Source organism: Callionymus lyra, chromosome 9 (genome assembly GCF_982586985.1).
Source record: "Callionymus lyra chromosome 9, fCalLyr1.hap1.1, whole genome shotgun sequence".
NCBI classification, from domain to species: Eukaryota; Metazoa; Chordata; class Actinopteri; order Syngnathiformes; family Callionymidae; genus Callionymus; species Callionymus lyra.
The window spans coordinates 6,345,544-6,368,800 of record NC_141826.1 but is presented as its reverse complement, the minus strand read 5'-3'; the positions used below and the strand labels follow the sequence as shown (position 1 = coordinate 6,368,800).

Sequence of the window (23,257 nt, the reverse complement as noted above, 5' to 3'; positions counted from 1 at the left end):
GTGTTACATGAAGGAATGCATAAGACAAGGTGGTCCGAGTTTATAGGTTAATAAGTTTGACAGAGGATAGAATTACATCACAGATGGAACATGAATAACTAGGAAAGGAGTCTAATGGGTAAACCACAACCTGCCAAAAAGCCTCTGTCTGAGTTCTCTTAAAAACCTCTGTCTGAGTTCTCTTAAAAACAATTGAAAAACTGATCCTGGAGTCAGTTTCAATCTTCTATTTATTTAAAATACATACTTTAAAACAGAATAGGGGAAGATCTAAAAGAGTATGTTCAGAAATCAACTGCCAAAAATAGGGAAATAACCCTAATTTAAAATTTATTAAAATGGTATTAATGTACTCTTAATTGGAAATGTTTGAATTTCCGCACCTTAAATATATTGCCAAAAATATGGAAATAACCCTAATTTAATATGTATTAAAATGGTATTAATGTATTCTTAACTGATAATGTTTGAATTTCCGCACCTTAAATATATTCAATAATTCAAGAAATCTGTATTTCTTAGTATCTTACGGAACAATAAAAGTTCATTGGGGCTTTCTTCCCTATCTGCGCCCCCTTTCCCATTCCATTATTTGTTTGACTTTAATATTACTGCTGCAAATACATTCACGACATGCAAAGGTTGTTTTAAACTGGTATTTTTAGGGGGGAAATTGACCGTATCCTTGTGATACTCACTCTCATTTTACTCAATGAGGAATGATGATTTAAAAAATATGCTCATTGTGTTTTTTACTAGAGGCAGAAAATATTAAATCACATGAAAAGTTTTAATTCAGTATTGATGAAATTTTGTCAAACGTTATTGTAGCTTACCTTAAATAGACAACACATAAAGCTGTGGAACAGAAATAATGCCAAAAGAACAAAGGAGAAACAGGATGAAAAATAACTCAAAAATAGTCATAACCCCAACAACACGGGAATAAAGGGCTGAAACATAGGCTATATAGTCCAGAACATGAGTTACTTTTAGGAATATAATGCATACTTTTAACATAAAGGAAATAACACAGGGATTTTCTGGTTTCAATAAGGATGGTTGGATGTATTTTATTGGGTATTCTTTTTTTTTTATTGTTTAAGCGCTTTGTGACCCTTGTCTTGAAAAGCGCTCTATAAATACTAATTACTTACTTACTAATAATATTATGAATTGGTAAAAAAGTGGTTAAATGTTCAACTCAATGACGACAAAGGAGACAATATCCAGAGACTCATCAGAGACACGTGTTAAGTCAGAAATTCAAGGTCAGCATTTTGGTAGCGTTTTTTTTTCTTTCGCTCAGTTGCCAGTGGAAATGCAGCATTTCTCTCACAGGAAATAATCTGTGTGTCGCTGACAAAGCAAAATCAGACACCTGTCGTTCACCCAGAGACATCACAGCTCTCAGTGTTGTGTCTCTGTTCCATTCTGCTTTGTACTGAATTGTTCAACTGAAGGCTGGAACAGGAGCAAACAGTGTCCGGTCTCTCTGTAAACAACAGAAGCTGGAGCAGTCGTCTGAAGAAGAATGGTTGAAGGTCAGTTTAAGGTAGATTCAACTCCCCAAAGCCACTGACACATCAAAACATCCACAGAACAGAATCTGAAGAAAAAAAATAGATTAATACACACACACAGAAGAAAAGAAGGACCAGGGCAGGTAATCAAGAATCCAAGAGTACAAGAATCCAAAATCAGAAGAACACAAAGACACCCAATAACAAGTCTGGGTGAGGAAAGTCCGGCTATAATTCAAAGATATTTCCATCCTTTACCAGACTCTAATGCATCTGCCTCTCATCAATCTGTCCACCATCAGTCCTTTCTGCCTACCCGTTGAACCTCCACCTCTTTCTCGATCCACGACTCCATTCCTGTGCCCCTGCAAGCCTCATGTCATCTTCCAGGCATCTTTCTATTGCTTGGGTTCTCCTCACTCTATTCCTTTTACATCCATCATTTCCACTCCTCTACCTGACTCATCATAATGTGCTCTTTGTGCCACTTATTTGCCAGAAACGCTGTTTCATTCTGTGATCATATTGATCTGAGAAAGTAAACTTCCTTTATTAAGTTGCTGTTTTATAAAACATGTTTTGAATTGAGTAACCAACTGATAATACAACATGTTTTTAAAGTTTGTACCTTTCTTGATAATGTTGTAAATTCGTTTCATAATTTTGTTCGAGTTCAAAATGAGGACCCTATAATATGGGAGAATTTAAAAATGAAGAAAAATCTTTTTTCTCTGAAATAGCAACACTATTTAACACTATTTGTGTTTTTAAAAAGGAAGCATTTTTTTCCACATTTTGACAAATCCATAAATCAAAATTCAACCTGAATCCAAACATTAAAACATTGCTTAATAGTGTCAGTAAATACAAGTGCCTTCATTTTTTTATTATTATTTTTATGCTGATTTGAGTGCAGGTAAAGTGATTTTTTTTTTTACTTAGTTTTGGTTCATTTATTGGTTGAAAATAACATTTAATATAGTTTGGTGTGTTTTTTATGGAAAAAACTCTGATATACTGTATGCAAAACTTTTCTTCAGTCACCCTCCAGAGAAATGAGCAAGAATCTGAGCATTATTTTTCCCTTCGTATGAGTTACAGATGATGAAACAAAACATGATAGTTTGGAGAGAATTGCAGTTGAACTGAAATTAACCCTACATAGATGAGGATCTTAAAGAGAATCGGACTGCCTCTGAAGAAGAAAAAAATAGTTTTGTAATCTTCATAAATTATTATTTTTGAAATGCTTAAAACACACTCATGAGGTTGAGATCTGTTTACATAAACAGAGTAACGTTAGCATACAGTTGTCATTTGTTGCTTCATTAGCAAATACAGAAAACAACAAATTAATAAGCAGACAAAATAAACAGCTCCTCTACCCAAATAATATGTCTTGATATTAAGAAAAAGGTTTACTTGCACTTAAATCAGTGAAAGGAGAAGGTTTCAATGAACTTCAGGGTGATTATTAAAGCAGAGATTATAGTGAAAATAATAGCACAGCAGCATCTCACGCACACACTTCTAATATGACGTTAAATTCAGTGGAGCTCACGTTAAGTGCACACATTAGTAAAGGATGGAGAGGATAGATTCCTGCCTAATCTCAGGGCATCTACGCAACAAACTGCATTGAAATGTACACAATAAATACCACCTTTACGACTTCCATTAAATTACATTCAACTTTCCTTGTTCATTCTCCTCCAAATTCTTATTGTCTTCAGGAAACCTAAATTGTGATAATTCCAGTAAAGATACATTGGAACAGCGTGTGGCCATCTACTGACATTTTCTTGAAGTTAAACATTTTTTAAGTAGTATATATTATCAAACGTCCACTTAAAAAAGTGAGAGCTCAGCTGTGATTGAAGAATGTTTTCTGCGTTCTCATAACTTCCACTTGACGTCCAAATTGAGATAAAGCTTGAGAGTGTGGCTTGAAACAAGCACAATCTTCTGTATAATGAATTATTACTAAATATTTAAGATGAACACAATTAAAAGGGAAAACACCAACCTGGTGGAAACATTTTATAGAAGTACTACTTTTCCCTGCACTTGAAGCATTTTCATTTCTTTGCATGGCCAAGAATGTTATCTTTGATGAGGGCTTTTTATATATTTAGACATGAACTTCACTCATGTGAACTTTTACTAACAACTAGATTATCTTGTTAAATTCTGTTCTAAAACTAACATCACTGAGTACAACAGTTCAGTGACTCGTCCCAGAGTTCAGGGTTTGACTCAGGGTTTCTTTAGAAGCGTTTACAACCACAAAACAGCTGTTTATACTAACTTTCTACACTATGTACTTAAATGTCATTGTTTTATTGGTTTGACATTGATTTATTGTTTTCATACATGTTAATTGTTTGTTTAGAAATGTATATCCCTGCTTTTAAATAAAATATATATTTATTTTACTTGAAAAAATAAATTCAAAATAATTAGTGGTTATATATACAACCCATTGTTTTCTGTATTTAGTTACCCAACTGTTTCGATAGCGTTATTTAGTTGTAATTTTTTTGCCGCTGAACGAATGAACCATGATCCAACACTGACACCCGCTGGAGATTATCGGCACTACAAGACGTGACATCTTCGCTCAACTGCTACGAATATTAAGATGAACTTGCTCATCTCAAATGTATTTGTGTGATTTATTAAATCATAATGGTTCACGTGTTTTGTCAGCTCACAGGTTCCTCACCTGTTTTTAAGTAACTATCTAAAATCCAGGTGCATTCCATCAAGATCTTCTCTACAGGTATGTATTTCACTCTATATTTGTATCACGTCTATTATACAAACGAATCTGAGGAAAACATTGTAGTCGAATATAATATTTAAAGTCATCATTTAAACTTTGTGTGTGTGTTGGACGTTTTATTACTTTTCTTGCGCTTGTTTTGCCAAGTTGTTATTTCTCTCGCGAGAGTTGGGCGAGTGTTTGGGGCCCCACCAGGTGAGGCGCTGGCTCTGCACAGATGACACACACGGGCCGAGACCCATCACGACGACAGGACGATGAAGAAGTGCGAGGAACAGGTACAATTGTTTCCAAAAGATTCGACATGTATGTCAACTTTTCTCTTAAAATGAGATGCCTTTTGCAAAACTTTGTTGGGACAATAAAGCGTTGCTGAATTTTGGTCAAGCAAGTTTCTAAAACTATTTTAGTGCAACGTTTTGATTTCGAGGATAAAAAGGAAATTTAATGACATTTATCGTAGAACTTTTTGAACTCCACACTAAAACGTGTTGAGCAAATAAACGTTTATTTAATGTACTTAAAATCAACGTATTAAAGGGGGAAACATGTAAATAAACATCACTGTAGAGCGAATGAGCGACGTCGTGCCACCAAGGCCTGGTAAGCCTGCACTTGTGGTAAACAGACTAATATATTTAAGCACAATATTTGCACCTTACATTTCTATATTATTATATTGCCGATATCAAAAGCGTTTTTGTCTCTGACAAACAATTATTAACAAAATAAATTACATTTATCAATCCTTAAAAAAAAAAAAGATTATTTTGCAGCTATTTCATTTGTAATATTTCTAGATTGATTTTGCAAACCCTGCCATGGAAAGAGCCAATTGTGGTGCTTCCTCACTGATTGACATCTACTATAATATCCACTAAAAGTGAGTTAAACAGCAACTAATCTGAAAACCAAACTCTCATGTGACCTGGCATGTTTCAAATGTCTTCCTCTCCAAGACTCAGCAAGTCCCTCATCATGACGATGTTTTGAAGTTTATTTATGAGTACAAAAATCTATTTGATTCATGACCATTTGTTTTGTAGTTTTTTGACAACACCTAATATGACAAATGATAAATACTCCGGTTACACACCTTAATTGGAGGACAGTCCCTTTAATGTCTCCTTGATGAGACTCTTATACTTAATCCAGACCTTATTTTTTGATGTAGGATGAAGAGAACTTCTGTGTCTAAATGCAAAATATTGCCGAACAAGATTACGTTTTTTGGGGGGGTTGTAAGAGAGTAGATTTCTCTGATTTTCTTGAATGTGCAACTGTCCTCTCTTTGCACTTGATGGATCTACTGACTCTTTCAAGAAACATCTTAAGACATTTTTATTTGTTCAGCCTTTTCCTTGATTTTCTGGAACTCTCCTGTGTTGTTCTCAGTGTTATCTTGACCTTTTAAGTATATACTTTATTGAATATTGTTTTGATTGTTTAAGCGCTTTGTGACCCTGGTCTGAAAAAGCGCTATATAAATACAAATTACTTACTTTCTTACTCTCTGAGTACAATTCCCTACCACCTGGACCTCACAACATTTGATGACACAGTTGTGTTTGCTGGAACTGACGAACTCTTCCCCCCCACAGGGAGTGAACCCTGAGCGGGTGAAGGCACTGCAACACTGGTTGGAGGTAACAAAAACTCGGCTAAGGCAAATAAATGGCCAGAGGAAATACGGAGGACCACCAGAAGGTCAGAGTTGGTATACACGGAGAGATTATTGAAGCGACGCAGCTAGACCCTGCAGTGGGATAGAAATCAATATCACGACGATCGTCAAGCTCCTTCAATCAATGATGTGAACCATGTTGCAAATATCAATATTTCATACGACGACAACAAGCAAAACTGCATTCCTCTCTGTTGCCACAATCAATACCTGCTTGAAAGCAGCAGCCAGTATATGATCACATCTAAGTGACTTCTCTATCTTCCTACAGTGTGGAAGGGTCCGACCCCGGGAGCCCAGTGTGAGGTTTACATCAGCCACATCCCACGTGATGTTTACGAAGACATACTGATCCCACTCTTCAGCTCGGTCGGTCCTCTCTGGGAGTTTCGGCTGATGATGAATTTCAGCGGTCAGAACCGCGGGTTCGCCTACGCCAAGTATGGCTCGGCCGACATCGCTCACGATGCCAGCTGTCGGCTGGATAGGGTCTTGATCGGGCAGGGTCACGAACTGAAGGTCACCCGCAGCACAGAGAAACGACGGGTCTACGTCACACAGCTGCCCATTTGCACCGAGCAAGAATGGCTTGACCAGGTACTCTCTCCAACACTATTGAATCACGGAACCTGTTTTTGTCACCATGTCAAAACACTGTGTAATTTTTAAATCTATCACTTAAAGGGAAAGTTCTCCCGAAATTTGAACTTCACACATTTTCTACTCACCCTCATGTTGACTAAAGGTTGGGATTATTTTCAGAGTAATCTGTCGCTTTTTAGAGTTATAGACAAAAATGTACATCCACTCTCATGAAGCGACCGGAGCTGGGTGGACGACTTTCCTCCAAAAAGATGCTTAAAAACATCGATATACCTTCATACTGCTCATCTGTGATATCCATTTTGTATTGAAGCCTCAATAAGTCTATATTTTATGCTTGTTTGTGGCAGACTTTTAAAGAATAACGGCACTATAAACTGTATGGAGGCATATAAATGTTTTTAGTCGTCTTTTAGGGGGAAGTTCGTCCATTTGTCTCCAGTCGCTTCATAAAAAATTGACTTACATTTCAGCCTATAACCCTTAAAAGGAACAGATTATTATGAAGTTAATCCCAACTCTTAATTGACATGAGGGTGAGTGAAAATTTAGTTTTAATTTTAGGTGAACTTTCCCTTCAATGCTGGAATGTTTGTCTGCCTGTAGGTATTGTACAAGTGGTTTGATGGTGTGGAACGAGTTTCACTGAAGACTGACCCTTCAACCAAGAAAGCATATGCTATAGTGACATTTACGTCTCACTTCAAAGCTTCCATGGCCAAGAAGGTGTTGGTCGAAGGTGAGCGACGAAGCTGCTAATGGAGAAATTTCAATCTGTGTTGGAAAGTATCATTTCTAAAACCTTATCAGCGTCAGTTTAAAGATCTCCCCATCATAATCCTCCTTTTGGTTGGGGTTGACACCGGCATGATCAGATGCTCAAGTTTAATTCACAATGCAGGGGTTATAGTCCACATGGATGGTAAAGCCATCGTCATTCATAATTACTTTCCTTGTATATTTGCTTTTAAATGAGCTTTTATGCTAAATGGTGAGATGTGTAGTGGTAAAATGAAAGGGTTTTTTAAAATGTAAATTATAAATGGTCTCAGGGACAATTACTTAAAAGAGCAGAGAAGACAGAGACACGCCCATGAGTGAGTGGATCTATGCTGTCTTATCAAAGTTTGTGTTGCAATTATTGAACTGGCTGCAGGAGTGAAGCCCATTATTGCGTCATAATGGACACTATCATAACCTCTCGTTCGCCAAGATTTCAGACGTAGGAGAACTTTATGAAGTAATAACTGCAAAACATGGTCATGATGAGGGACTTACTGCATCTTGGAGAGGAAGACTTCAACATTTGAAACATGTGAGTGAGTCTGGAGAGGTTTTTACATTAGTTGCTTAAAATTAAGCATCCATGATATTTTGTTGATTCTTGACATCATGGGGTCACCCAGAGCTTTTTAAGGCCTACAACGGAGGATCATAAATCAAGTTTGACAGCAAGTGCATTTGCATATATCATATTGCAAAAATTAACTTTCATCTTCAGCTTCACGTCCCCATTTCCATATAATTTTAGTGGCATATTGTGGGTAAATTAAAGAAACTGCAAGCCAAGATGTGGGTTGTTTAGTATCCTCTGAACCTCAGTCATCCCCGGGATATCGCGGAATTTCAATGTTTCTTGAGTTGTGGACGATGTATTGACTGCTGCAATCTAGCGTACGAAAGGTTTAACTGTAACATCAAAATGAATAAACGCTTCGAATATTTGAAAAAAATGGTAAATAAAATATGGAATTATCTTGCTTTGCTTTCTTCACACACCTACTAATGAGATGGTTTTGGCAGATGTTCCTTTCAAAAACTGATTAAAAGGAACATGTCAGTAAATTGACAAGTCCCAAAGGCACTTGACATGCTGCTAACATTAACTGTGGCTCAGTTGTGATGGTCAAACTTTTAGTACTAAAAAGGGGTTTAATATTTTGGGGTGGATTTACTGATACATTGTATAAGCCCAAATCCTCTCTTCTCTCCAGTGTTCCAGAAAGAATTCCAGTTGGCCATCAATGTGCAGTGGAGGTCACCAGATATGCACAGCTACACCGGGTTTGTGCCACCAAAGGATCCTGATTTTGTCAATATGCAGTATTGCACCCCTTTGAAGAAGTTCCTTCCTCCTCGTCTGCACCCGAACCAACTCACCAGCCCACTCTTCTCTCGAGTGGTTGGGGGTCCTATCGTGTCCCCGAACGCCGTCCTCCTTCGGCAGAATCAGGAGTTGTTCGCACGTTCTTCATCTCCTGCGACGCTCCTTCGGAAGTTGTGTGAATCCAACTGGTTTTGTCGTCCTAAATATGACTTTGGCTACAGTCATAGTGATACAAATGGATTCCACTTCCTCCACTATAAGGTGTGTGTTCCCAGCTTGTGTCCCGAATTCAAGGGGATGATCATGATCCATCCCGGGCCCACTGCGACTGACACTGTGGTGGTGGCCCAGAATGCTGCAGCCGAGCAAGTCCTGGGGTCTCTCAGCAAGATGGAGCTGCAGAGTAGCTGAGCTAATCCAGATCCTTTCCAAACGTATGCCACAGTTGTGTTGTTTTAAATGTTGTTTGTACAGTTAAGATGTTTTTTCTTGCATGTTTTTACAGTATTAATCGTTTGTTTAATCATGGTTGTTGTTTTACTGCATGCACTGCACTGTTTGATTTGCCCCATCATTTTGTAAACAAGGGTAAAAAATATTGTGCTCTTAATGTCTTGTTTATAAAAAAGAGATGTTCACAATGAAGAGGCTAAAGCGTCATACTTGACACACCGCTGAACCTGCCAATCAACCCATCTTGAAAATGGGACAATTTTTACTATTCAATAGTATTACTTTTAACACCCATTTCATTGGACGAGAAGTCATCTTACTGGGAACATTTCTTGCACCACGATAAGATTTATTTACATTTTAGTTCATGCCGTTTCACCCTCTAAACATAAGAGAAAAGAATAGCAAGCAGAACTTTCTATATATTTTTCTCTTTGCTTTGGTACTAATGGAAATGTGTTTTTCTACATAATGACCCAAACATTTTTTTTGATAGTTCTTTGCCGGAGGCAGAACAGCCTCCAACTAAATAGGACACATTTAAAAAGGAAATCCCTGACAATTAAACTTTATTAAGCAAGGAGTCCAAACATTTGTATGAATGCGAATGAGCTTTAACATGATAAGCCGAGTTTGCAATGATCATGTGATTAATGGTTCTGGCTGAGGGTCGAAATCAAAAAAGACATATCGTCACACTTTAAACTGAAAACAAGTCCACAAAGCAGAGGATGGAGATGTCACTAGACCCTGCATCTTGAAGTTCCAGCATGCACGGGTGAGTCTGCTTGTTTGTCTAATGAAGTCAGTGGACAAATGTCTCAAGTGAGTCGTCTGGACCCTCTTTGTTGTAGCTGAGCATTAGGTGGAGCAGAGATGTTTAGGCGTTCATGGTTCTTCTGTGGATCTCAGCGATCAGATCAGCTCTGGAAACATCAACCTGCAAGCAGATCAGGGTGAATCAAGTAGCATTCATTTCTACAGATTATTCTGCATCTTAAAATCTGATATACATGATGATTTACATTTGTTTTTAACATTGAAACAAACAATTACTAAAAATTGAAAGCATGTTTATTAAAATTTCAAGTTATAAAAGATAAGTGCCAAGCAAGTTCACCTCATCTCTGGTGGACACCTCACGAAGTTTGACCACCCCGTCTTTTAGCTCCTGTTCTCCCAGTATGGCCACCAGGGGGATGCCCGCCTCCTCGCAGTGCTGCAGCTGACTGAGAAGTTTGGGGTTCTTCTTGTACATGATTTCCGCCTGAAAATAAAAAGCATTTAACACATTACAGTCACAAACAACCAAGCGATGTTGCTACTCTTGACCAACAAAAAGAAGAGTGCAATCACTTGAAAGATAATCGTATCTAAAGCACACACCTTGATGCCAGCTTTCCAAAGCTCTGCAACCAGTTTGAGCCTCTCCTCCAGAAGGTTCTTCTGTGCAGATGCCACCATGACCTGCACCTCTGTGGTGCGAATCTTCTTTGCAGACGCCTAAACACAGTCGTTTAACAGTCACAGTCACTCTTAAGATGGCGCTGATGTCGCGGCTCACACACCTCAGCCTTCTGCTCCATGATGGAGAAGATCCTCTCGATGCCGATGCTGACACCTACACACGGAACTTTCCTGCCTTTGGGGTCAAACATGCCCACCAGGCCATCGTAGCGCCCGCCTCCAGCCACGCTCCCGACACTGACGCACTCGTCACCGGTGCCATTTTGAGCATCAGCGGCGACAGCCGGAGCACCAGCCTGAGCTAGCACGCCCTCGTAGATGATCCCTGTGTAGTAGTCCAGACCTCGAGCCAGGCTGAGGTCAAACACCACCTTGACGAGGACAGAGGAGCCACAGATAAAGCAAACATCTTCTCCCTAAGCACTTGCCATCATAACAACTGGAGGTAGCATCTCACCTTGTCTGTCGCCTGGAACACCTGCAGGTAACTGAAGAGCAGCTTAATGTCTGACAGACCAGCACAGGCCTGCTTACTCTGAGACATCTTAGGGTCCTGTAGTAGACGTTCTGCAAGTTCTATTCCTCCTAGAAATATTCAGCAACACATATTGTTATCTTGTGTGGAAACTAACAAAAGGGTGACATCATTAATTACATTTTTTATAAACATTTTATTTAGGGTTCATACTTCTTTCTTCAACATCAAGCATTTATTCAAGACTTTCAACGTGAATCTTTAGCATATTCCAGCAACATGCAGCCATAGTAACTTGTATATACATTTGATTCCTTAAATATCAAGTCAACGAAAATAAAGGTATTTGACGGATGACCATTTTCTCTTACAAGTGTGTCCAGTGTTTGGAAAGTTTCTATGTCAACTAGTTTAAAATTTAGTTCACCAATTTTAAAATTAACTATTTCAGTTCAAAATGTCAAAAGTTCCAAGAATGAACCAGTTCATAGTTTTTTTTAGCGCATATATAGCCACGGTCAGCAATTATTATATCTGTTTTAACATTACAAATTGTTAATTTAATTGTCATAAACAATTTACCATGTATTGTCCGTATTGTAAAAACAACACAACCATTGTATGCGTGTTGTTGTGCAATACAGTAGAGAATAGAATAAATGTGAATTAAAAAAAGGGCCTCTTACGTTCAAGTGGGCCTATAGAAATTAAATAACTGAAGAGTCTGAAAATTTCAACCCTAAGAAAAAGGGTTTACATTGAGGCAGAATTTGTGTCTATTCAGTCACAGTAAGGTAGGCGTGCAAGTATTCATTAACTATCGTTCAATGAACTAGTTCAGGGACAACACTGGTTGTGACACTAGAACTTACATACATATACCTACTCCAAATAAAATACATTTTGACAATGGGTGTATTTCTTGAAGTAATCACATCAGTCTCACCCTGCATACTGACGTACTCTCCAATCTGGTCCGCAGCCTCCTCAGACAGGCCTTTCTCGTTCACCATCTCCTTCCTCACTTCTTCCCAGGGCATCTGGGTACAGCAGCAATAAAAGTTTCACTTAAACTCAAACACAGACTGAACATTAGAACGGCAGGTCACACCTTATCTAGCTTGTCCACTGTTGAGCAGATGGTGCGGAACTTGTCGTCTGGAATGCCACACACGGCAAACATCCCATCAAGGATGCGTCTGTCATTGACCTGGAAAAAAAACACATTACAGATATTTTTGGCAATTCATATACAGTATATGGTGATGCTCACTCTTGACAGCAACACTCTGTAAAATGTGTAAGAGGTGTTCAACTTTCTTGTTCAAGAAGAAGGGACATGATATTTACAGACAAGGTGCTTTGATTATCCCCTGCTTCTTCACCAGTTACAGACTACAAATGTACAAGATTCAAGCTCCTGTGTCATGATCCAAGACTGTGTATGCCTCATTAGAATTATTTTATTATAACACATTTTTGTATTTTCCTTTGTGGAATTGAATATTCTGGTGGAGTGGAAGGTTTGAGTGTCCAAAAGAAAGTAGAAGTTCAACATTCCATTGCAAAGGTATGTCAACCCAAGTGATTGCAGAAAATAATAACATTACATTGCACAGCATAACTACCAAGCCTCACCTTGATTCGAAAGTCCCCGATGTCCAACTCGCTGAGAATTTCGTGGACAATTCGAAGACATTCAGCATCAGGAATCATGGCATCATACTGACCTGCTATGTCGAAATCCTAAAACATACAATCAATAGTTATATAGAATTTCGTGGCACACCATGAATCTCATTGCATGGCTTCCCCTTCTCTTTTTAAATGGTATTAACTTCCCCCACATTCCCACTTTGCTCTCCGCTTAAATTTTCTGAACCTTCATAGTTTCACCTCCTTACTTTGGAATAAGAGAGCTGCGTATGTTTCACTACTGTTCCATGTCAAGCTAATGGATAAGGTTCAGTAAAACAAAAGATGAAACCTCGGTTCAGGACTCTGTTTAAAATATTCTTGATTAACACTTTGACTTCTGCAAAAATATGATTTCATTTGAATGAATGAGGCACCATTGTTTGGTAAAGAGGTGTCCAATGACCTCACAGAGTAATAAAAACACGACTTACACACTGGTAAAACTCCCTGTAGCGTCCACGGGTCATGGCAGGGTTGTCACGCCGGTAAACCTTAGCAATGTGGTAGCGCTTGATGTTGGTTATCTTGTTCATGGCCAGGTAGCGAGCAAACGGGACCTAAAAAAGTCAAGTTAAAGAAAAGGCACAGTAACAGGGTGGAAAGCAAAACACCAGTAGTTAATGCCTGCATTCTTCAATCTCTTGTGATTAAACTAAATGATAATAAGAATGTTATTAAAGTAAATAACAATGATTTAAAACTCTTTAAGATTCTTCAAACACTAGTTAGACTAAATCTAAACTAAACAATTCATTTTAACAACCATTTTTATTTTTGTTATCACGTGACCCACGGTTCCATCAAGTAGTAAGACATTAAAGATATGGAACAAAGCTCCCACATTCATTCATTCATTCATACAAATGTGTGAATTAAAATCTTGCAGAGAAAGGATACAGTGAGATCATATCGTAGTGACAGCAGCTCTCCTCCTTGATCTTTCAAGTCATAGATCAGCTTTGAGTCCTCGCCATACTTTCCTGTTAATGTTTCCTGCATATGGAAAAAAGCCATCAAGGTTTGTTAAGCTCAGTAGTCTCAGTGACACTAGATGGTTCACCTCTTACCTTCAGCTCAAAAACAGGCGTGTCGATTGTTTCAGCTCCGTGGCGTTTGAAGCAGCTAACGATGGTGTTAAACACCTTCTCTCTAATGGCCATCTGCTTGGGGTTGTAGTCTCTTGTTCCCTAAAAAATACACACAAAGATGTTTAATAAGGCAAATAATATCTTAATGAAATGGGCTGATAAAGTTAATTTATGTTTTTTTTTTTGCATGGAGGATTCGGATGGTTACATTTTCCAAAATGTAAATATAATTTATTTTCAAACTTGCATTGCAAGTAATCAAAATGTTGGTGAATTTTCCATATCAAGTTCAAGTTCAAATGTATTATGATTGTAGAAGAGGCTAAATAGTGTCATCTGGTTCTGGAGCCACAGGTTGCTAACAGTATCTAACCAAATTGAATTTATTAAAAAATATATTCCTGTTGTTTTACATTTGAGATTTATTGCATACTATGGAATACCAATGAAGTAAACATCTGTATTTTAATTAGTTTATGAAATAGAAAAAGTTGATTAGTGGATCATAAATTAAATTAAATCAAAAACAAGAAATCCTACCTTTGCAGTTTTGAGGACAAAGTGATGCTTTCCATCATCCCCTATCTGAGCCTTCAGCTGCAGCAGTTTGGCCACTTCTTCATCAATCTACACGGACACGAAGGTGAGCATCAACGCCTTCAGTGAACGTACGTCATCTTGCCAAATAAACAACATACCTGCGCCACAGTTAGGGACGAGATGGAACGTAGAGTTGTGAAGGATGCAGAGCGTAGACGCAGCAGGGCGGAACAGGCACGGACACAAAACATGGTGCACAGGTTTATCCACCAGGGCAGAGGACGCAGGTACAAATGAGTCCCAGAAATAGAGATTATGTGCACGAGTGCATGGTCCGATGCAACGTCGTTCAGCGGATTAAAAAGTTGTCAGGTGTGGATCCCCGAGAGATGACAGCAGTGATGAAGAGAGAGCCAGTCATCCACAGTCAGGCAGGAAGAACAGGAGAAAAGTGGTAAGCAACCCTAGCACTAGGGGAACGGCGTGGCATCATCATCATCACAGAGGCGGAGGACAAAACATGAGATGGACCAAGTCAATCAAAGTCTCGAGCTGGTTAAAGCCAACACATAAACCATTTATTATCAGCATATAACATTCTTATGAAATCATTTTTTCCAGACATTTGTAGGGACTTGCTAATGTGTCTTTCACTGCCCTGTTTCCACTGGTAATTTGAGGTAGTATACATGGTTGAGATTAGAGCGGATGAATGATTTAAAAAGTTGTCAAAAACATTTGTAGCTCCCCTAAATTGTAATTTTATGTAAATTATTTTTTGAATCCAAATGTGAGATTGGGATTTTTTCATCTTTCAAAACATTAGTACAATAAGAAATAATAATAACTCTGATAGTTATGCCAATTGTGCTAGTCTAGCAATTCGGTGTACCGGTCATTGCCTGCCAAAAATTTCAAATTAAAAAAAAAGTGTTTGCTGCTGCAGCCACATTTGACCTGGTATTTTCCTTCATGGACAATAGCTGGTAATGACATACTTACTGGAAGATTATAGTGGGAATAATACTCTTTTCAAGTGGGAAAAAAATTGGTTGTTTGTAGTTCAATTAATAAGAGAAAAATAGATTACTTCTACTAGAAGCTTTAAAGTACAAATCTAAAACTAAACCTAAACTGGATAAAAATAAATTGACAATGGAGGTTGGCTAGCAGACCAATCCAATATATTGATACTTCATAGTTAATAACAGATTCTACGAGAAATGAAAGTTAAATATTAAATATGTGTCTCAGACACTGGCACAAGAATTTGCGCATGAATATAAAACATGGCCAAATTTTGTATTCTTTTTAATGCTTACAATCCTATTATTGCATCAGCATCAGCTAACGCGTGTTTTGCTCTAGGTAAGAACGTTTAAAATATATATTATGAGACAAATGTGTTAATAAATAGTTTAAACTGTCACTTATCTGCTCAATATTTTCATTCTGACTAACAGATGTACCCGTTGAAACCATTTGCTAAAAAGATGACGCAACAACAAGCAACTCCTGATATAATTATAGCTGAATTATGTTGATTGAAATAATAAGTTATTAAAAATATATCGATTAATATAGTTTATATATTTTGCTTAGTGAATTGCCTACTTTTAGCTTGAGTCTTTCAAATAAATCCATCAACGTCATTTTCAATACTACACTTTCAACTACATGACACAGGGACCTGTCGTGGATACACATCAACACATGCTGAATATTGACAAATTGAATAATACATTTCTTTAATTTAAACTAGTTTCTATTACGAAGGTTTCGTATTAGCAGCATGTTCACCCTCATGTCTGCTCATATGCTGTCGGTACATACCTGCTCTTTACTGGCCTTCTCTGACTTCAGTTTACGCACCACTTCTCCCTGCAGCTTGATGGCATCTTGTACCTGAGACTTGTCTTCCATCTTGTCTCAGAGAAATGACAATAAAAGACGTCCTCGCGGCTAACAGCACAGTCAGTGCTACACTGATCGCTACCGGTGTCGGGAGACGTCACTTCCGGTCAGGTTGCAGGAAGTTTGTTTCAATACACGATTTACATGATTTTTCCTGTTTGGGTTTGTCTCTGTTTCTTTTATTTATTCATTGGCGTTTTTGTTATTTTATTTGGTGTGGGTGTTGTGTTACACATATTAATCAGACCAACTGAAGTAGTACATTATTATTGGTCTTGTGTGTCTAATTTATTGCAAAAGTATTTTTTATTATAATTCCCGATGGTCTGGTAAATGTCTAAATTGTTTTGGAAAAATGGGTTTAGTAAAATATATTTTCAGCGTCACTACAGTTAATCCACAGGGACAAAACACAAGAACTGCAAAAATGAAAAAATATAAAGATATACTATAACTTAGTATATGATCTGTTCTTAAAAGAAACAATCGAGTCGAAACCAATTGGATCACTTGTGAGCTCTCAGCTCTCAGTACTAATATCAAGTATATATTGATCAAAATACAGAATAAATTCAATTAAGCAGTACACTTGAATAATTTAAGTATTAACCCATGTTATAAATCTACACGTTCCAGATAATTTAGCAGTGTATTGCAGATTCAAGTTTACTGTAAATATTTTCTGTCCTCATTTGCACAATTCCATTAAAAAGACACATACTAACTTATTCATATGTAGTATATGACACGTATACATATAGTATAATTTTACAAGCTTAATATTATAATTATAATTATAATTATTATTATTATTTCTGCAGAAGATGACCATAACTAAAAGTGCTGGAACCACCATATGTTACAAATTTGGTTTGTCAATGATGTATGGCAGTCAAACTTGAGACCGGTTTTATTAAGGCTATATTTTTTTATGGATTAACCTCAAATAAAAACACAGACCAGTTAAAATACTATTGTGAAATACATTTAAAAAAAATGTTAACAACTTTGGCGGATTTTGCAACAAGATGGTACAATATAGAGATTTTTGTTATACTCATTTCCATTATTTTACCGTGTTTTTATGTAAATGTGACCGCAAAGAGCATCAAGAGTCACAGGCTAATGTTACTTTGCAGCAAATCTGGTCTTTTTTCTGATTAAAATACTACAACAGAAATATGTTTTTATGTTTGTTTTACGGCCTGGTATCATGTGCCTTTCGGACCAGTAGCTGAAACCGGGCCAGCGTTTGGAAACCGCTGTTGTATACAATTAAAAAATAAACTCTCTTGACCATTTCTTCCACCATCTCAAGAGGTATATTAAAAAATGTGGTATTTTCTTAGAAGAACAGCTGCTAATAAAAAAGCTAATCCACAAGAATGTTCAGAATTATGTTTTTCATCATGTCCTTGGTTACGCTACAAAGGACTTTGAACCGTTTCCAAATATTGTGCAGCGGAAACGGCGACTGTCATGACCAAAGTCCATCTTAGTGAACGAGGGATGAACATTTCAGTGAGTATCACAACATTTAAATGATTTTGCTTCGATATTAAGGTTAATATTGCATTCTTGACTATTTATGTTATATATGACCATGCACATCTATGTTTTCTGCTGGTATATTTGATGCAATTCCTACATAACACGTGGTAAAAAAACAAAAACGAAAACAAATCATAGATACTGTATACGTATATAATTGTTTTTTATTTTTTTGTAAGTAAAATGTCTTTGGCTGAAGAAAAAGTCAGACATCCAAGGGATAATGACGAAATAACAACATTTTGGAATGCGTATATGGTAATTGAACTCTTTCCACTTAATGCTTTGCCCTCAGAGTCCAGCCAGCATGGAACTACAGTCTCCTCCTCCTGGTCTGGAGAAAGAGTTCAAGACCCTCTTCACGGCTGAATGCTTGCAGTTCCTCCATGAACTCATCTCTACATTTGACCAGAAGGTGGATCAGGTACGTTTAGATTTACTGTAAACCCTGAAATGCTACAGACCAAGTGGTATCTGTTCACATTGTATATGAATGGTTCAAGGTGCATATGTCTTTGTCACAGATCTTACAATTGCGAGTGTCCAGAAAAGTTCACCTGGACCTCTCAGGTGAACTGCCTACCTTCTCTAACACTCCCAGCAGTGTCAGAGGAGATGCCAGCTGGAGAGTTCTACCAGTTCCTGAGCGACTTCAAAGAAGACACGTCGACATCGGCGACCTTGCTCCATGTGACACTAATCGTTTTTTGAAAGCTCTCAAGTCACCTGCTCAAGGCATACAGGTAAAGGACAAGTGTAAATACTTCTAGTTCCTAGCTGATCTGTTTCTCCTCCTTCCTTCTCTGTCATTATACTGGTACTATAGCTACTTTCGAACTACGTCTACTCTTCACGGGTGACAGTACCATTGTTGACCTGTGACACTGCAGGGATCTCATGACAGTTATCCTCCTATTGTCATAGAAAAGATACATAAGATTTCGATTTTTTTATTTTATTTTCTCTATTGCTTGATTTAACTTGAACATGTATTAACATGAAAATAAAACCTAAAACTGACTCAACAAGAACAATTTGTTTTAGTTTCCCAAAACATACAGTATGTACTGTATATGCATAAAATGTGTAACTGCGAATTTTATAATTCACAACATTGCAGATAGATTATTTCGACACTAGAGGGAGCCAGAAATACATATTTTAACATACTTATATTGGCTTTTTAAATATTTGTGCAACTGCTTTTAGAAGAATATCGAACATCTGTCACATTTACACACTGAGCAGACTAAAGGTGTTTCCGAAAGTTTGCTTTGGTATTGTGATATGCAATCAGGGAAAGGGTGTTAAAGTTCTATTTAACTATTTTCATTTTACTATTGCTTAATTTGAATTGTCAGCATCGTGAACTACATATGTTGATTAATCCATTCAAAATTCAAGAACACATTTATAGCAATGTTGTGTTAGAGTTATCTTGGTTTGTAGTGTAGCTGAATGCTTAAGAAGACATCCCTTTGAACAGAAAAGATATAAGAAGTAAAAATAAAAAACTTTAAAAAGTATAAAAATCTTAAATCCAAAAACTTCTCTTGTTTGTTCAGGTGGACTTCGATGATGGAAACTGTCCTACATTCTACAACCAGATAAGAGGCATTCATAATGTGTACAAAGCTGTTCACAATCAATTATTTGGTAATCTCGCTGCCTTAAATGCTTCACTCACTCACAAACAAATGTCTTCTAACTCTGTGTTCTGGTGTCTGCAGATGTTCCACACATATCTCAGGCACCAGTGCTGATGCTCCGTCCCCGGGCCTGGAACATGTTAGAGAGTAATATGATGGTAGGAGCAGGAAGTGAACCGCTGGCTCAGCAATATTCAGAAAAAATGAACAAGTATCATTCAAGTGTTGATTAGTTATCTACGTAGAACATCTTAACCATTGAGTTATCTTGTGTGAAAGGTGGAGGGGAAGCAAGTCCCTGGTCCACTCTTCGACTTTGGACTTCTGATGTTTCATTGTGGGAAAACACTGCTGGACAACAGGAGTGGACCTTTTTTCTACTTGTCTAAAGTAGAGTGTGACACACACACACACACACACACACACTAACTAATACACACAAACAAACCTGTGTACATACACACAAACAAAAACTTAGTTACGCAAAAACACAACAACAAAAACTGTGAACACACACACTCACTCACGTACAAACAAACACAAATCTGTGCACAAATACACTAACACACACTCACACTTACTAACACACACATACAAACAAACCTGTGCACAAATACACACAACATAAGCACAAATATAAACACAATCCGGCACACATTCGTACAGACTCACACACACCTGTGCACCTAAACTCACAGGCACACACAAATGAATACACTTGAATACCTCCACACACACATAAACAAAACGCTGCACACATCTTAACACACTCACACAAACCTGCACACATTTGCACATACACACACACAAACATGAACAAATGTGCCAGACACTTATTTGAACCTGCACACATGTACACACAACCACACAAGTATTCCTTCTCATGAAGAAAGAATCTCACTGACATTCTCAGTGACTATTGCAGGTGGAGAGCTACATGGAAGCCAGATTATGGAACGATATATTTACATGGACTCAAAAAAAGGTAAACAATTATGAATCTCTTGTCTAACTTAGAGACAATACAACTTGGTCTTTTTTGCTTTGCCTGTGTGTGTCTATGGCATCATGTGTGTGCTTGTGTATGTTCATTTGCAGCTGGGTCTTCCTGTGGGCAGCATCAAGGCCACAGTTCTGATTGAAAACATCTTGGCTTCATTCGAGATGGAGGAGATCCTCTACGAGCTCCGACTTCACTCTGCAGGTCTCAACTGTGGGATCTGGGACTACTCTGCATCATTCGTCAACAAATTTGGTGAGTTTGACACACATACGTACCACGGAACAACTTTTCGCACTGACATAATGTACTCCTTCTTACAGTTTTTTCTTAAATAGTTATTTTCTTGTGTTGGGTTTTGTGCTGATGACTTCAACAACTTTTTGACCAACCAGTGGCAGTTAGTCGACATCACCTTTTTTTGTAGGCTTGGCTCGCTTAGAACCAGAGCTAAGGCGATTTCTCTGTAGTTCTGGGACTTAGCAATTTCATCTTAATGGTATCAGTGCCTAGTATATGTAGAGGGACAACAACCAACATGAAAAGATATGAGCTCTGTATGTGACATTATATCAGAATATCATGTAGAACTTCCTTGTTATATTATGTTTTTTGCATTGTTTGATGTCCAGGTAACAGGCCAGCTTTCCTGCTGCCTGACAGAAGTAAATATGTCAACATGGAGAAGCGCTTCCTGCGCAGCTACATGGACCTATTGGTTCAGACGTGTCACCGCAGGGGGGCACTTGCTACAGGAGGCATGGCTGCTTCCCTACTGCCCCAGGACCCCTACAGTGACTCCCACAAGACAGTAATGGCCATGGTCACCCGGTAGGTCTTCTGGAACATTTCCTTTGTTGGCTGTGATCCCAGATTCAATTACTTTGTGTTATCAATCATCATTTAAGACTTTTGAGAACTTCTATCTTAGCTTTTTTTTTAATACGTTCCTTCCATCTTGTCCTCTTCCTATCAATCCCATTGCATTACTGTTTGAACCAGACTTGGACTGATAAAATACATTCGTTACACATTCGCATTACGTTCATATACACTATGACTTAATTATACTGTTCTCGCTAACCAAAACATTTTGTTTCCTACACTGTCCAGCATCCATTTTCTTACACATTTATGTAAGTTTTTTTTTTTTTTTTAACTTTGTGTTCAGACAGAAGATGTTGGAGATTCAGGCTGGTGTGGATGGGTTCATGGTCTATGACCTGAACCTGATAGAACCCATGCAAAAGGTGAGCGGTGGTTATAATCTGCTTGTCTTCATCTTCCTCCACTTATCCGGGTTTATTGATTTTGTTTGCAATCTTCCTCAGCTGTTCAAGCTTCACACTGAAGGTGATAACCAGCTATACCAGCTTCGTCCTGACATCAGGATCACTGCTGAGGACCTGCTGTCCATTCCATCGGTCAGTGAGGCACAAATGGAGATGTTTCATCAGCACCTTAACATCGATAGATACTTGTTCATTTTTGGCCTCTCCGAGTCCTATTGTTAATTTCATACGACTCAATGGTTCTTTGCCGAGGATCACCAATGTAGAGATAGATTAAGCTCAGTCATCTGAGTCACAGAAATATTGATTAATGCTTAAGGTTTTCATTGAGGGTCAATACACTTTTTCGGTGCTAAGAAAGCTAAATGACTTTCCTTATCTGCCAGGGTGGGGTCACTCTGGAAGGTTTGAAGTACAACATTGCAGTTGGAGTTCTGTTTATTCAGGCCTGGCTTTCGGGTGAGTCCTGGTGGGTGAAGCAGGAAGTGCAAGTCAAGTTGACCCTAATCATTTTCTCTGTAGGTGAGGGTCATTTTTTCTACAGAGGCAAAGTGGAGGATTCAGCCACAGCAGAAATTTCACGATCTCAGGTCAGTATCACAGGGTTGCTATCAGGCCGCAATCCCACATCATTAGACTTCATTGATACCAATGAAAACAATTGGGCAGCAGGGAGACACAGATAGAATTATAATTATGTCATAAAATGTATCACAGTGCAAAATCAGCTGGTCTGAGTTTTACGTTGATCCGTTTTCATGTTTTCATAAAAAAATATTGTTCCATTACAGTGAGAATACATTCATTTAAAACCCACAATGCTGTTCATGTAAGGTTTGGCAGTGGATCCGTCACCAGACTAAGATGGAGGATGACAGCAGGACAGTGAACAGGCAGCTGGTTACAGATCTCACGCAGCAGGTGATGATGCAGCTCCGGCAACCTGGCATACCTGACAGGTTAGGAACTCATACTTCAAGAGGAATCTTCGGAATAATGCTTTCTGTTAACTTGGCTGAATAATGTGATTTTTTTTTTCTCAGGGTTGAGCGAAGGCTGCAGACAGCAGCCAACATGTTCCTTGAAGTGGTCCTGAAGAGAGACTTTCCAGAATTCATCACCACCTACCTGAGTCAGGAACATACATTTCTGAGCTGCCACACAGCTGGGAAAGGGGAACAGGCCAAACTGTGAACATTCAAAAGCTAATAAATTGGTACTTTACAGCATCTTCATTATCAACTGAGAGCATTTGTCATTTTGAACTAGAAAAACACTCAATCAATTGTTTATAAGTTGTTTTTCATTTTAGTTCCTTTTAGTTTATATTTAACAAATAGGCATTGTCTCATTGACACTTGAATGGACATACCTGGTGTTCATATTTTATTCTAAAATGTGTTTATTTCATGTTCATTTTAGATTATT

The 23,257-nt window shown here is 38.0% G+C and overlaps 3 protein-coding genes across 4 annotated transcripts; 2 read left to right on the top strand and 1 right to left on the bottom strand.

Annotated features, from left to right (window-relative positions):
• Positions 1–4,545: 4,545 nt before the first annotated feature.
• On the top strand, positions 4,546–9,347 carry dnd1 (DND microRNA-mediated repression inhibitor 1). Its single transcript, XM_087798838.1, has 5 exons — positions 4,546–4,586; positions 5,910–6,015; positions 6,264–6,589; positions 7,202–7,334; positions 8,590–9,347. The coding sequence occupies exons 1-5, from the start codon at positions 4,566–4,568 to the stop codon at positions 9,111–9,113; spliced, it is 1,110 nt and encodes a 369-aa protein (XP_087654964.1). The 5' UTR covers positions 4,546–4,565; the 3' UTR covers positions 9,114–9,347.
• A 360-nt stretch (positions 9,348–9,707) lies between these two features.
• Positions 9,708–16,416, bottom strand: hars (histidyl-tRNA synthetase). Of its 2 annotated transcripts, XM_087799843.1 has the most exons (14): positions 16,257–16,397; positions 14,582–14,893; positions 14,424–14,510; positions 13,863–13,982; positions 13,693–13,788; positions 13,227–13,352; positions 12,736–12,843; positions 12,209–12,307; positions 12,044–12,137; positions 11,080–11,207; positions 10,724–10,993; positions 10,542–10,658; positions 10,276–10,422; positions 9,708–10,095 (listed from the first exon to the last, which is right to left on the bottom strand). In XM_087799843.1, exons 2-14 carry the CDS (start codon positions 14,672–14,674, stop codon positions 10,036–10,038), a joined length of 1,545 nt encoding a protein of 514 aa, XP_087655969.1. In that variant the 5' UTR covers positions 14,675–14,893; positions 16,257–16,397; the 3' UTR covers positions 9,708–10,035. The 2 variants fall into 2 exon arrangements, with proteins under 2 accessions (XP_087655969.1, XP_087655970.1); XM_087799844.1 differs by lacking the exon at positions 14,582–14,893 and having other exon boundaries at positions 16,257–16,416.
• Positions 16,417–18,189: 1,773 nt separating this feature from the next.
• Positions 18,190–23,058, top strand: ugl (ureidoglycolate lyase). The gene is made up of 14 exons (XM_087799841.1): positions 18,190–18,312; positions 18,413–18,631; positions 19,454–19,544; positions 19,619–19,695; positions 19,817–19,927; positions 20,463–20,522; positions 20,636–20,792; positions 21,170–21,368; positions 21,709–21,787; positions 21,869–21,961; positions 22,216–22,288; positions 22,352–22,419; positions 22,664–22,788; positions 22,873–23,058. The coding sequence occupies exons 1-14, from the start codon at positions 18,196–18,198 to the stop codon at positions 23,021–23,023; spliced, it is 1,620 nt and encodes a 539-aa protein (XP_087655967.1). The 5' UTR covers positions 18,190–18,195; the 3' UTR covers positions 23,024–23,058.
• Positions 23,059–23,257: the final 199 nt, after the last annotated feature.

What these genes read in the sequence shown, in the direction of transcription:
- hars (XM_087799843.1), bottom strand. Translation starts at nt 14,674, where the DNA reads ATGTTTTGTGTCCGTGCCTGTTCCGCCCTGCTGCGTCTACGCTCTGCA. An exon ending in CGCCTGTTTTTGAGCTGAAG is followed by an intron (nt 13,789 to 13,862) that starts GTAAGAGGTGAA and finishes TTCCATATGCAG; the next exon opens with GAAACATTAACAGGAAAGTA. An exon ending in TCATGGAGCAGAAGGCTGAG is followed by an intron (nt 10,659 to 10,723) that starts GTGTGTGAGCCG and finishes GACTGTGTTTAG; the next exon opens with GCGTCTGCAAAGAAGATTCG.
- ugl (XM_087799841.1), top strand. Translation starts at nt 18,196, where the DNA reads ATGGAACTACAGTCTCCTCCTCCTGGTCTGGAGAAAGAGTTCAAGACC. An exon ending in TTGACCAGAAGGTGGATCAG is followed by an intron (nt 18,313 to 18,412) that starts GTACGTTTAGAT and finishes TCTTTGTCACAG; the next exon opens with ATCTTACAATTGCGAGTGTC. An exon ending in TTACATGGACTCAAAAAAAG is followed by an intron (nt 20,523 to 20,635) that starts GTAAACAATTAT and finishes GTTCATTTGCAG; the next exon opens with CTGGGTCTTCCTGTGGGCAG.
- dnd1 (XM_087798838.1), top strand. Translation starts at nt 4,566, where the DNA reads ATGAAGAAGTGCGAGGAACAG. An exon ending in AGCAAGAATGGCTTGACCAG is followed by an intron (nt 6,590 to 7,201) that starts GTACTCTCTCCA and finishes GTCTGCCTGTAG; the next exon opens with GTATTGTACAAGTGGTTTGA. An exon ending in CAAGAAGGTGTTGGTCGAAG is followed by an intron (nt 7,335 to 8,589) that starts GTGAGCGACGAA and finishes TCTTCTCTCCAG; the next exon opens with TGTTCCAGAAAGAATTCCAG.